Here is a 14,727-nt window from a genome sequence, read left to right on the forward strand (position 1 = left end):
ACCCAAGCACACCTCATCCTTAAATTATATGGCACTTTGGCAAACAGGTGTTGAATAACGACACAAAATGCTGGAGTAACTCACCAGGACAGGCAGCATCTCTGGATAGAAGAAGTGGATGACATTTCGGGTCAAGACCCTTCTTCAGACAGAGTCAGGGGAGAGGAAAACTAGAGATATGAAAGGGTAAGGTGTGAAAATGAGAGATCAAAGGAAACTAAGTAGAAACTCTGAAGAGGCAACTGAACACCTATGCTCAGTCTGCCTGGGCCAAACATTTTAACTCCCCTTCCCACTCCCACACTGACTTTTCTGTCCTGAGCCTCCTCCACTGTCAGAGTGAGGCCAAATTCAAATTGGAGGAACAGCACCTCATATTTACACCCCAGTGGCATGAATATAGATTTTATCTAGCTTCAAGTAACCCTTACATCCCCTTTCTCTTTGCCCCTCCCCCACCATAGTCCTCTTGTTAATTTCACCATTTGTATTTCTTTGTTGGCACTACCTCCCAGCCAACAATGGACCATTGTGGGCTCCACCTTTCCAAGAGTCAAGAATGTTTGATTGTCATATGTCCCGGACGGGACAATGAAATTCTTACTTGCTGCAGCACAACAGAATATGTGAATATGTAAACATTGTATATAATGGGGGGAAAAAGAAAAAGTTCAATAAATAACAAATATAGTGCAAATAACAAATAATAATATAGTATTTTGCAGTTCAGAGCTCATAGCTTACTCGTTGTGTTTAATAGCCTGATGGCTGTGGGGAAGGAGCTATTCCTGAACCTGGACATTACAGTCTTCAGGCTCCTGTACCTTCTTCCTGATGGCAGTGGTGAGATAGGTGTGTGGCCAGGATGGTGTGGGTCTTTGATGATTTTGGCTGCCCTTTTGAGGCAGCGACTACGATAGATCCCTTCGACAATGGGGAGGTCAAAGCCGGTGATGGCCTGGGCAGTGGTCACAACTTTTTGTAGCTTTTTTCTGTACCTTCCCATACCTCTAGTTTCCCCCTCCCTGACCCTGTCTGATGAAAGGTCTCGCCCCGAAAGGTTACCTAATTCTTCTCTCCAGAGATGCTGCCTAACCCGCTGAGTTACTCCAGCATTTTGTGTCTGTCTTTGCTGTTCATTGTTACACTGCCAAGTGGCAATAAGTTGATGCAAGATTACTAATTTATGTTGCTGTAACATCTTCCAAATCATGTTTTTGAGGAAACAAAACTTTGCCTTTCTCAAAAGAAAGAGAGCGTGTTTTCTTTTGAAGGACATTATTTTCAATGTTTAGGAAAGAACTGCATGCAGATTCTGGTTTAAATCGACGGTAGATTTCAAAATGCTGGAGTAACTCTAGCGGGAGAGGCAGCATCTCTGGAGAGAAGGAATGGGTGATGTTTCAGACGGTCTGAAGAAGGGTCTCGACCCGAAACGTCACCCATTCCTTCTCTCCAGAGATGCTGCCTGTCCCGCTGAGTTACTCCAGCGTTTTGTGTGTCCGGTCTACTCGCGGGCTGTGAAAGTTAATACTGTTATCCGATTTGATGCCTTTGTCAACGGGGTACAAGGAACAGGCGTCGTGGACTTTTTTAAGAAGATGGAATAACATGTTATTAAAATTGATTTAATACGACTATTTAAACGGCACGAAGACAAAACAAGTTACTGCTAAAATTCTCTCTGTTAAACTTTTTACACACAAATTCGATCAACTTTTGGAGACTTACTAATGTTTCTTTGTAATGTTACTTAAAGCAACACAGCTAATTTAGTGGGACTTGCATGGATCTTGCAAAGTTATGAAAGTCTGACTGTAGTTTATATAATCTGGAGTGATGTTATATTTTAAATGTTAAATTGCCTTATCTCACGCCTCGCTTGCACACCGCGTCCTTATCAGAAGTTTAAAGGGTTAAATGCCAGTGTTTTTTTTTCCATCACTGCCTTGTTCCGACCTACCTGCCACTTACAGGAGTTAGTTACAGGCACTCCCTCAGTCACGAGGTCGTGTCTACAAGAGAGAGATTCAGACTTGGGGAAGCTGAGCCGGATTGCTTTCCGTGTGTTTGTGTGTCTAAAAAACAGACAGGCAGGGAGAGAGGACTGGGAAGGCGGGGCAGGTGGATTTGAGCGTCCAGCCCCGGACCATGAACCAGTCTCCCCGGCGCTTGTTGGAACAACCTTCCCTGTGACCATGGCAGTGGCTGAACTGTACACCAAGGTAACTCCATTCTCTGCACTTCCTCTGCGCTCCCGCACCAAAGCTAAACAAGGTTTTGATTCACCTATGCGTGGCTGTGCTTGTGATTTTACTGGGTTGTGAGCACCGCAAAGCAGTTCACAGCAAGCAGGTGAAGGTGACAATAAAATAGCAATTGGACAGAAACGTTTGCAGTTGAATCCTGCATTGCAAGGGAAGTTTTCAACTAAACTGCCCCATGTAGTTTCCAACTTGTTGCTGGGAAGTGGGTCAGGTGCTCCATTCCCCCTGACATGTGCAACACGGCTGTACAGTTGTCTTTATGTTTTAAGGTTCGGTGTTGTTAAAGCAATGTTTTTGCCCATGGCTTTCCCTGTTGTCGGTGTGACTCTGTCTGTCTGTCGGGGAGAGTGGTGGCGCTTCACGCGTGTTCGGGTGCATTGGCAGAGAGTCAGAGACATGACGTTAGCTGGCTGCTGTAACAGGATGCTGCAGCAGGCAGCAGTGAGAGCGGCTGTTTCCCTCTGAATGGACAGTTCAACAATACATTCAACCCTCGTTTGACGGGAGGGGGTATAAAGGGACTTGGGAGCGCCGGTGCAGGATTCCCAAAAAGTTAATTGGCGAATCAATAGAAAATAGGTGCAAGAGTAGGCCATTTGGCCCTTCAACGTGATCATGGCTGATCATCCCCAATCAGTACCCCGTTCCTGCCTTCTCCCCATATCCCCCAGACTCCGCTATTTTTAAGAGCCCCATCTAGTTCTCTCCTTGAAAGCATCCAGAGAGCCCGCCTCCACCGCCCTCTGAGGCAGAGAATTCCACAGACTCGCCTCTCTCTGGAAAAAAAGTGTTTCCTCGTCTCCGTTCTAAATGGCTTATTCCTTATTCTTAAACTGTGGCCCCTGGTTCTGGACTCCCCAACATCCGGAACATGTTTCCTGCCTCTAGTGTGTCCAGACCCTTAACAATCTTATATGTTTCAATGAGATGCCCTCTCATCCTTCTAAACTCCAGAGTGTACAAGCCCAGCTGCTCCATTCTCTCAGCATATGACAGTCCCGCCATCCCGGGAATTAACCTTGTAAACCTACGCTGCACTCCCTCAATAGCAAGAATGTCCTTCCTCAAATTAGGGGACCAAAACTGCACATAATACTCCAGGTGTGGTCTCACTAGGGCTCTGTACAACTGCAGAAGGACCTCTTTGCTCCTATATTCGATTCCTCTTGTTATAATGGCCAACATGCCATTCGCTTTCTTCACTGCCTGCTGTACCTGCACGCTTACTTTCATAGACTGATGTACAAGGACCCCCAGATCCGATACGGTACGAATACAGATTCGATACAAATCGAATCGGTAGAAAGGAAGGTGAATGCATTTATTTTTTGAGAGGTGGGCATGGCGGTAAAGTTGGTTCGATCCTGACCACGGGTGCTGTCTGTAAGGAGTTTTGTACTTTCTCCCCGTGACCTGCGTGGGCTTTCCCCGGGATCCCTGGTTTTCTCCCACACTCCAAAGACATACAGGTGTGTAGGTATATCACGGGTCTATTTCCCTTCACCGATTGCTGGGAGCGCAGGAGGCTGAGGGGTGATCATATGAAGGTGTAGCAGATTACAGGGGGAAGAGAGGTCCAGAGGACACAGATTTAAGGTGAGAGGAGAAAGAATTACTAGGAACCAGAGGGGCTAGTTTTTCACACAGAGGATGGTGGCATACAGGTGTGCAGGTATACAGGTGTGCAGGTAGAATTGGCTTGGTATAAGTGTGAATTGTCCCTAATGTGTGTAGGATAGTGTTAGTGTGCGGGGATCGTTGGTCAGCGCGGACTCGGTGGGCCGAAGGGCCTTTTTTCCGCGCTGTATCTCTGAATTAAACCAAATAAAAGGACTAGAATATAATGCTGATGCTTTATAAGGTCAGACGGCATTTGGAGTATTGTGGGCAATTTTGGGCCCCATATTGATGAAGGATGTGCTGGTGCTGGAGAGGGGCTAAAGGAGATTTACGAGAATGATCCCAAGAATGATTGGGTTAACATATGATCAGCGTTTGAAGGCACTGGGCCTTTGTCCACTGGACTTTAGAAGGGTGAGGGTGGACCACATTGAAACACCGAATAGTGAAAGGCCCGGATAGAGTGGACGTGGAGAGGATGTTTCCACTAGTGGGAGAGTCTAGGACCAGAGGCCATAGGTCTCAGAATTCCTTCTCTCCATAGATGCTGCCTCACCCGCTGAGTTTCTCCAGCATTTTGTGTCTACCTGGCAAATGATAGATTGGTACAGGTGAGGGAGGGAGGGTACTTGGCAGTGGAAATGGCACCAAGGACTTTGGATGTTTTTTTGCACTAGCATTAGGTTGATTAATTAATTTTATTTTTATGATATGTTATCTCCCATATAGACAAGGAAACGCAGATGCTGTGTTTTTTTAAAAGCCAAAAAATGCTGGGGTAACTCAGCGGTTCAGGCAGCATCTCTGGAGAACATGAATAGATGATGTTTCATGTCAGGATCCCTTTTCAGAACCTTTAGTCTGAAGAAGCATCCTGACCCAAAATGCTTCCTATCCATACTTTCCACAGATGCTAATATATATTCGCCCTTCTTCAGACTGTTTAAATACATTTTCTCATCCCAACCACGAGTACCTATTCAAGTTCATTATGAGCACCCTCCTTTGTTTAGTTTGGGTTAGAAATATAGCATGGAAACAGGCCCTTCGGCCCACCGAGCCTATGCAGACTAGCGATCCCTGTACACTAACACTATCCTACACACACTGGTGACAATTTTACGGGTATACCAGGACAATAAACCTGGACGTCTTTGGAGTGAGGGAGAAAACCGGAGGTACCTGAGAAAACCCACACAGGTCACGAGGAGAACGTACAAACTCCATACAGACAGCACCAGTGGTCAGGATCGAACCCAGGTCTCTGGCGCTGTGAGGCAGCAACTCTACCGCTGTGCTACCTAGTCCTTGCTGTGAAGAACTTGCTATGACATGAGTGACATTCCGACTGAGGTTCCTTTCCTTGTCGATATTCTCAGTGGAATGGTTCCACCTTGTCACCCCATTGTAGCCAGGCCTGTTTAGCAATGGTGACTCACTCAATCACTGCACCTTTTCATCTGCGGAGTTCTCAAGGCTGTTACACTTGCCACTTTTCTATGACTCATCTACAAACCACACCTAGGCGACACTATTCACAGACTGCACTCTCCAAAGTCACTTTCCAAAAAATTGGTGGCAGTGACTGAGTTTAGTTTAGAGATACACAGTGCAGAAAAAGGCCCTTCGGCCCACTGAGTCCATGCTGACCAGCGATCCCCACACACATAGTTCTCATCCCAGTAACCTCGCGTGGACATGCAGGACATTGTGATGCAGCTGTACAAGTCGTTGGTGAGGCCACACCTGGAGTACTATGTGCAGTTCTGGTCATCCAGATATAGGAAGGATGCCATGAAGTTGGAGAGGGTGCAGAAGACATTGACCAAGATGTTACTTGGGCTTACAGTGTCAGGGAGAGTTTGAATAGACTGGGACTTATTTCACTGAAGGCTGAGGGGGTGGTCTGATTGAGGCGTACTAGACCATGAGGGATCATGGATAAAGTGAACTCTTTTCCCCTCCGGGAGTAGAGGGTTCTAGAATGCGAGGGCGTAGGCTTAATGTGAAAGGGAAGAGGGAACTGGGAGGGATGACCTTTACAATTGGAGAGTAGTCCATATCTGGAAAGAACTGCCAGAGGAAACTGCAGAAGTGAATAGTGTTACAGTTACGATTAGGGCTTTTGAAAGGAAGGGTTTAGATGGCTTTGGGCCAAATGCAGGCAAATGGGATTCGAACCAGTGCACCAAAGAGGTCGGCATGGACATAGAAACATAGAAATTAGGTGCAGGATTAGGCCATTCGGCCCTTCGAGCCTGCACCGCCATTCAATATGATCATGGCTGATCATCCAACTCAGTATCCCGTACCTGCCTTCTCTCCATACCCCCTGATCCCCTTAGCCACAAGGGCCACATCTAACTCCCTCTTAAATATAGCCAATGAACTAGCCTCAACTACCCTCTGTGGCAGAGAGTTCCAGAGATTCACCACTCTCTGTGTGAAAAAAGTTGTTCTCATCTCGGTTTTAAAGGATTTCCCCCTTATCCTTAAGCTGTGACCCCTTGTCCTGGACTTCCCCAACATCGGGAACAATCTTCCTGCATCTAGCCTGTCCAACCCCTTAAGAATTTTGTAAGTTTCTATAAGATCCCCTCTCAATCTCCTAAATTCTAGAGAGTATAAACCAAGTCTATCCAGTCTTTCTTCATAAGACAGTCCTGACATCCCAGGAATCAGTCTGGTGAACCGTCTCTGCACTCCCTCTATGGCAATAATGTCCTTCCTCAGATTTGGACAACGTGGGTCAAAGGGCCTGTTTCCGTGCTGAAGATACACACACAGTGTTGGGGTAATTCAGCAAGTCAGGCAGCAACTCTGGAGAACAAGGATGGGTGACGTTTCGAGTAGGAACCCTTCCTCAGACAGTGCTGCACAGCTCTATAACTCATCATGTCTCCAAACAATTCAAATCCAGTTCAATTAATCAGTAAGCCTGACTGGGATTAGGCTTTCAGTCCAGAATTAAATGATTGTACACGGAACTCCAACCCTTTCATCGTTAGTTCTGAACTCTTCCCCCTTTTCTATCCGCAGTCTCTAGATCTCATTCTTTCTGCCCCAAACTCTGAAGGCTCTTCATTCTTTAGAGACACAGCGTGGAAACAGGCCCTTCGGCCCAACGAGTCCCTGCCGACCAGCGGTCCCCACACACTAACATCATCCTACACACACTAGGGACAATTTACAATTTTACCGAAGCCAATGAACCTAAACCCTATACGTCTTTGGAGTGGGAGGAAACCGGAGCACCCGGGGAAAACCCACGCAGGTCACGGGAAGAATGTACGGACTCCATACTAACAGCACCTGTAGTCAGGATCGAACCCTGGTCTCTAGGGCTGTAAAGCAGCAACTCTACCGCTGCACCACCTTGCTGCCCTTTATTGGTCTTTCCTCCTTTTAAAACCATCCCCTTTGTTAGGAAGCTATTGGTCATATCTCATTTCTTTGGTTAGTGTCCATTGCTTTCTGGCTACCATTGTCCGCCACTTTGTTTAGTAACTAAGTTAGCCGCTGTGTTCTTTATAGTCACCGCATCCCCCACCCCCCCAACTCCATCGCCATCTCTCACACCAAAAGCATGCTCACCTAAGCACCAGCACCCACCCACTGTTCACCCCAGTGGTTACTGCAAACTACCCCCACCACCAAACCACCGTACCCAATTCTCCGTCCTACCCCCATCACCTAGGCCCTGGACTAAACCACACCCTAGGACTCTCCTGCCATCCTTCGCTCTGCAGTGCACAAAGGCCTCTCGCACGACTCTATCTCCAAGCTGAAGACACACAAGCTGGAGCACTGTTGTACAGTCATGTGTCTCCACCAACTTGCTCAGTAACTACGTTATCAGTTAAAGTATCAAGTCAAGTCAAGTAATAATAATAATAATAATAATAATAATTTTATTTATAGAGCACTTTAAAAACAAACATAGCTGCAACAATGTGCTGTACATCACTAATCATTGACAAAAAAGTTAATACACACCAAAAATAACAATCAAAAGAAATGGTAGGAAAAGACAGGTAAAATAAAGAAACATCAAAAACACCACAAACAGAAGCAAAGCCTCAGGCATGGTCAAAAGCCAGGGAGTACAAATGCGTTTTAACACTGGATTTGAAGATGGACAGTGAGGGGGCCTGTCTGATGTGCAACGGCAGGGTGTTCCAGAGTGCCGGAGCAGCAACAGAGAAGGCTCTATCCCCTCTGAGCCTCCAACTAGACCTCGGTACCTCCAGGAGCAGCTGACCTGAGGGACCGGGCAGGAGCGTATGGGTGGAGCAGCTCAGAGAGGTAAGGCGGGGCGAGCCCATTCAGAGATTTAAAAACAAATAACAGTATCTTAAAATGAACCCGAAAGTGCACCGGGAGCCAGTGTAGGGAGGCCAGAATTGGCGATAAAAGTCACTTTTATCTCTATAGCTCATTTAAAAACCAAAGTGCTTTACATTGGTGGAGCACTTTACATTGGTTATACAACATTGGTTCATAGATTAAGTACATACATAAATACATACATATAGCATACATACATAAAGTATGGCACCTCTGAGAAGTCTGGGCCCCCTTGATCTCAGGACAAAAGCTTGAACCCCACGAGATGTCATTTAAATCCAAGTCATTGCAAAACTCTGGAACGAAAAATGAATCCTAGTAATGTTAACTACAGAAGATAGACACAAAAAGCTGGAGTAACTCAGGAGGACAGGCGGCAACTCTGGAGAGAAAGAATAGGTGATGTTTTCCCACCATTCATTATGTAGAATAAAGGCACAAAGCGCTGGAGTAACTCTGTAGGCCAGGCAGCAGACTGAAGAGTCCAGAACTGAAACGTCACCCATTCCTTGTCTGTCTCGCTGAGTTACTCCAGCTTTTTGTGTCTGCCTTCGGTTTAAACCAGCATCTGCGGTTCCTTCCTACACATGTTAACTACAGAGTTTGGTGCACCTTTTAGAGTCAGTGTCATTCAGCATAGCAATGGTACAAAGTGCTGGAGTAACTCAGCAAGTCAGGCAGCATATCGGAAAACACGGATAGGTGACGTTTCAGGTCTGCTGCCTGACCTGAGTTACTCCAACATTTTGTGCCTTTAGTTTACATAATGAACTTGGTCGATACCCAATGGGTTAGTTGGATGGCTCCACCATTCTCTGTGTGCGATGCCACGAGACTAATTTGTAGAATACTCCTGCTTTCCTCATTCTCAGGGAGCACCACACCCAACAATGACAATGTCTGTGATTTCTCACTGTCACACATTTGAGTGGGTGGTTATTTTAATTTTCCCCAAAGTAACTTTCTCGGCGTTGAGTATTGAGTAGTTGTTGGGAGGTCATGTTGCAGGTATATAGGATGTTAGTGAGTGTATTGTGTTCAGTTTTGGTCACCATGTTATTGGAAAGATGTTATCGAGCCGGAAGGAATGCTGAGAAGATTTACGAGGATGTTGCCCAGGATTCAAGGGATTGGGCTGTAGGGATAAGTTGAGCAGGCTGGGAATTTATGTGACACAGGAGGATGAGGGTTGATCTTATAAAGGTGTTCAAAATCATGCAAGGATTAGATCGGGTAAATACACAGAGTCTTTTGCCCAGAGAAAGGGAATCATGAACCAGAGGACATGGGTTTAAGGTGAAGGGGGGAAGATTTAATGGGAGCCTGAGAAGTAATTATTTTACACAATGAGTGGTGGCTGCATGGGATGAGGCTGCCGGAGGGGGTAGATGAGGCAGGTACTATCGCAATGTTTAAGAAGCATTTGGACAGGAACATGGATAGGACAGGTTGAGAGGGACATGGGCCAAATGCATGCAAGGGGGACTAGTACAGATGGGGCATGTTGGTTGGCGTGGGCAAGTTGGGCCGAAGGGCCTTTCTCCACACTGTAGGACTGCATGTTCTGCCGCAAAAGATTTTACGTCCCAGTTATCTGGCCCTAAACAAAACCCGTTTGCTTCACCTCCATGTCCCTGAATTAAGCAATTGAGAAGCAAATATCCTGGTGATGTTTCTCCACATCATTAAAGCTGTCGGGCAAGAAAGATGGTTGGCGTTGCCTGAGCGGGAAGTCATCACAGGTCCACCACTGATTGGCCGACTACTGATGCTCCAGCACCTCCTATAATCCGGACAAAATGGCGAGAGTGCACTTGAAACCCCATGGGCAGCCACAGGTGGCGCTGTGCGTGGCTCCTCTCTTTCAGGCCGTGTCTCTCCATCTCGAAAGAGTTATTTGTGTACATCTACAGTTGTTGGTGATGGTGGTTTGTGAAAGACTTAGCTTGTTTTGTTTGTAGTTTAGTTTAGTTTGGAGATAGAGCCCAGAATCAGGCCCGCCTAGTCCGCACCGACCAGCGATCCCCGCACACTAACACTATCCTACACACACTAGGGACAACTTACATTTATAACCAAGCAAATTAACCTACAAACCTGCACCGTAAACCGAAGATCTCGGAGAAAACCCACGCAGGTCACGGGGAGAACGTACAAACTCTGTGCAGACAGCACCGTAGTCGGGATCGAACCCGGGTCTCCGGCGCTGCAAGCTCTGTCAGACAACAACTCTACCGCTGCGCCACCGTGGCGACCATTTTGCTTACATGTAACTCTAGCTATGGCTTCTTAGCTTTGATTCTGGTGACAGTTGTGGTGTCAAACGTAAGCACGTTTAATGTACATTCAATATTCGTTTTCTTTAAGTTTCTAGCAGACACGGCAAGGGGCACAATTAGTGACTCAGGAGTGATTGTTTGTTTCATTATTATGTGACGTCTGTTGGTCTGGCAAAATGGATAATCCAGCAAGCCTCTGATACCAAGTTGTGCTGTAAAATTAGTGGTGGGCCTGTACGTGGATCTAGATCTGGATTAGCATGAAGATCCAACAAGAAAGATTCAAGTACAGCTTCTTCCCCGCTGTTATCAGACTAACGAACGGCCCTCCCATAAGCTAGGGAGTTGTCCCGATCTTCCACCCTACCCCATTGTGGACCTTGGACCTTTTCTCTGTAAATGTTTTGCTTCCATGATGTAATGGTATATTCTGCACTGTGGTATTCTTCTTGTTGCACTGCCTGTTGTTCCTTTGTGCGGCTTAATTTGATTTGACTGGATGACATGCAAACTGTTTGTGTAATTACTGAGCAGGCTGGTGGAGCCCAGTGGTTGTACAGCAGTGTGTCTGCTGCTTGGAGATAGACCTTTGTGCACTGCCCTGGTGCAGAGCGAAGGATGGCAGGAGACTCCTAGGCTGTGGTTTAGTCTGGGGACTGGGGTCTGGAGTTGGGGACGGGGAGACTAAAGTACAGCTGTTTGGTGGGGGGAGTTTTCAGTGATCAGTGGGTGGGTGGGTGGTGGGTAAGTATTGGCAATGGGTGCTTTTGGTGTGGGAGTTGGCGATGGTGCGGGGGATACAGTGACTATGCAGCGTACTCGTGATAAATACGTTAAGGTGCTGATAACACCTCAGGGCAGCACGGTGGCACAGCAGTAGAGTTGCTGCCTTACAGCACCCGAGACCCCAGGTTCGATCCTGAATATGGGTGCTGTCTGTACGGAGTTTGCACGTTCTCCGTAACCGCATGCGTTTCCTCCGGGTGCTCCGGTTTCCTCCCACGTCCGAAAGACGGGGCAGTTTGTAGGTTAATTGGCCCACTGTAAATTGCCCTTAAGGATAGAACTAGTGAATGGGGTGATTGTGGTCGGCATGGACACAGTGGGCTGAAGGGCCTGTTTCCATGCTGTATCTGTCAACTAAACTAAACTAATAGCAGGTCTGGAGGCTTCTTTAAGTGGCCTGGAACTCGGCTGTAGAGAAGCATTGCATTCTTCCTTCTGAAGGAGTGACCTAAAGGTCATTGCAAGCACATATAAATCCCCGGAACGCCGTCAGATACGGCTTTGTGATCGCTGAGCTCCATCGTCCAGGGCCCCGCTCCAAATCCCACGCCAAAGGTGCCAGGGTTTTTTTTTTGTAGAAATTAAATGGTACAAGTTAGCCCTCGGGTTCCTATTAAATCTTTCCCCCCTCACCTTAAACCTCTGTTCCCTGGTTCTTGATTCCCCTACTCTGGGTAAAAGACTTTACGCATTTGCCCGATCTATTCCTCCTGTGATTTTGTACACCTCTATAAGATCACGCCTCATTCTCCTGCGCTCCAAGGATTAGAGTCCTAGCCTGCTCAACCTCTCCCTGTAGCCCAGGCACCCGAATCCTGGCAACATCATCGGTAGTCTTCACATTACCCTTTTCTGTGTGTAATTAGGAAGGTGCACTGGCCCAGGAGTATAATGCATTTCGTTGTCTCTGTACTGTACACTGACAATGACAATTAAAATTGAATCTGAATCTGAATCTGAATTGTCCCTGCTGTGTTGGCGCCTGGTCGAACAGCCCACGCAGGTGTCCGCTGCCCCATTGAACTCCGGAGGGTGTCCCCTGGCACAGTCTTGTCTCTCTGAGCCAACACATAACTCAACTGGAAGACTGCACTTGGGAATGCACTTGCTTAAGTACACTTGATTCAGCAGATTCAAGCAGAGACACTTTAATATGAGCTATTGAATAGATTTCAAAGTCCTATTGTCTCGACCCGAAACATCACCCATTCCTTCTAACCAGAGATGCTGCCTGACCCGCTCAGTAATGCCCCCGTCCCACTTAGGAAACCTGAACGGAAACCTCTGGAGACTTTGCGCCCCACCCAAGGATTCCCTGCGGTTCCCGGAGGTTGCAGGTGGTTTCCGGAGGTTGCAGGTAGTGGAAGCAGGCAGGGAGACTGACAAAAACCTCCGGGAACCGCACGGAAACCTTGGGTGGGACACAAAGTCTCTCGAGGTTTCCGTTCAGGTTTCCTAAGTGGGACAGGGGCATTACTCCAGCATCTTCGGTTTAAGCCAGCATCTGCAGTACCTTCCTTCAATATTCTACCTGGTGCTTTAATATTTAGTTTATTCTTATTCATAATTATTATTATTAATGCCATGTGTACCAAGGTACAGTGAACATTTTTTATTGCGTGCTATCCAGTCAGCAGAAGGCCAACACACAATTCCAATCAAACTATGTACAGTGTGTAGATTCATGATAAGGTAATATCATGTTTAGTGCAAGGTAAAGCTAGCAAAGTCCGATCAAGGGTAGTCTGAGGGTCACCAAAGAGGTAGTTCAGCACTGCTCTCTGGTTGTGGTAGGATGATTCAGTTGCCTGATAACAGCTGGGAAGAAACAGTGTAGGAAGGAACTGCAGATGCTGGTTTAAACCGAAGGTAGACACAAAATGCTGGAGTAACTCAGCAGGACCGGCAGACATTTCGGGTCGAGACCCTTCTTTAGACTGATGTCAGGGGAGGGGGAGATACTTACTGGAGATAAGGAAATGTAAGGCGTGGAAATAGGACAAAGGGAATGGAGATCAAAATGTAGAATAGATCATCGATAACTTGGAGAAGGTACAACAAAGCAAACAGAGATAAAATGTAGACGGAGACAGTCAGACTGGTCAGAGAACTGGGAAGGGGGAGCGATTGGGAGAGAGGAAAAACAAGGGTTACTTGAAGTTAGAGAAGTCAAGGAACTGTCCCTGAATCTGGAGGTGTGCGTTTTAACATTCCTATACCTTTTGCCTGCTGGGTGCGGGGGGGAAGAGTGATTGGCCAGGGTGAGACCCGCTGTCCACTAGTTTGCAGCGTGAACTTTAAAATAAAGATATTTTGAATGATTTGATGTGGCCTTGACTTTATTGAGTTCCAGTGAACCTGAAATAATGAGTTAAAAGAATGCATCTTTCTTGTGTCCAACGTGTAAATAATGTCACCTGATTGAGTTCCAACGAACAAGAGTGTAAAGGCGAGCTGGCTGCCAGCTGCTGCTTCTCACTACCTCTCCTTTGGCCTCCGTTTAAATTTGGATAGTAACCATGGTAATGAACGAACACTAGAATTACACCAGGCTGTCCTTGTAAATCTTACGTGTTGGAAGGAACTGCAGATGCCGGTTTAAACTGAAGATAGACGCAAAAAGTTGGAGTAACTCAGCAGCATCTCTGGAGAGAAGGAATAGATGACATTTTGGATCGCGGCCCTTCTTCAGTTTTCAGTTTCTCGACCCGAAACGCCACCTATTCCTTTTCACCAGAGATGCCGACTGACCCACTCAGTCACTATTTTTTGTTCTGTTTAGTTCAGAGCTCCAGCGTCCCACCCAAGGTTTCCGTGCGGTTCCTGGAGGTTGCAGGTGGTTGCCGGAGGTTGCAGGTAGTGGAAGCCGGTAGGGAGACTGACAAGAACCTCCGGGAACCGCACGGAAACCTTGGGTGGGGCGCAAAGTCTCCAGGGGTTTCCGTTCAGGTTTCCTAAGTGGGACAGGGGCTTAAACGTAGCCAGGGAAATTAGAGATGAAGAGTCGGCTGATTCTAAATATTAATTCCTGTATATATTTCGGCATCCAGTCCTTCTTCTGAAACTAGAATATGTATCTTTGTCAGAAGAGGAAGCAATTGCATAAAATATGGTAGCAAATCTTAAGCAAACTCTTAGACTCAGAATTGATTTGTATTGAAGGAGGGAGTTAACCAAATTGGGGTAAGAGAGAAAAACAGATCCACACGCATATTTACATAAGGCGTATGCAGTAAGATTATTGGAATGTTGACAACATGAAGATATCTGGTCATCCCACAATGTAAACCATTACATCATTTCAGGTGCCACATATAATCCAGACTTTTAAGCTGCTGTGGATTTGTTAAGGAAATGTCCTTAATTATAGGTGCACAAAAATGCTGGAGAAACTCAGTGGGTGCAGCAGCATCTATGGAGCAAAGGAA

General features: G+C 46.6%; 1 protein-coding gene across 3 annotated transcripts in view; it reads left to right on the forward strand.

Moving 5' to 3' along the window:
- Window positions 1-1,898: 1,898 nt before the first annotated feature.
- The window catches only part of LOC129712576 (unconventional myosin-Vc-like), a 68,645-nt gene continuing 55,816 nt past the window's right edge, over window positions 1,899-14,727 (forward strand). The window contains exon 1 of one of the 3 annotated variants that reach the window (XM_055661098.1): window positions 1,899-2,225. In XM_055661098.1, coding sequence (XP_055517073.1) covers window positions 2,199-2,225 — 27 coding nt within the window. In that variant the 5' untranslated portion in view covers window positions 1,899-2,198. The remainder of the gene's footprint in view (window positions 2,226-14,727) is intronic. The other 2 variants (XM_055661096.1, XM_055661097.1) reach the window with 2 other exon arrangements.

This window comes from Leucoraja erinacea, chromosome 33 (assembly GCF_028641065.1).
Source record: "Leucoraja erinacea ecotype New England chromosome 33, Leri_hhj_1, whole genome shotgun sequence".
Classification (NCBI taxonomy): domain Eukaryota; kingdom Metazoa; phylum Chordata; class Chondrichthyes; order Rajiformes; family Rajidae; genus Leucoraja; species Leucoraja erinaceus.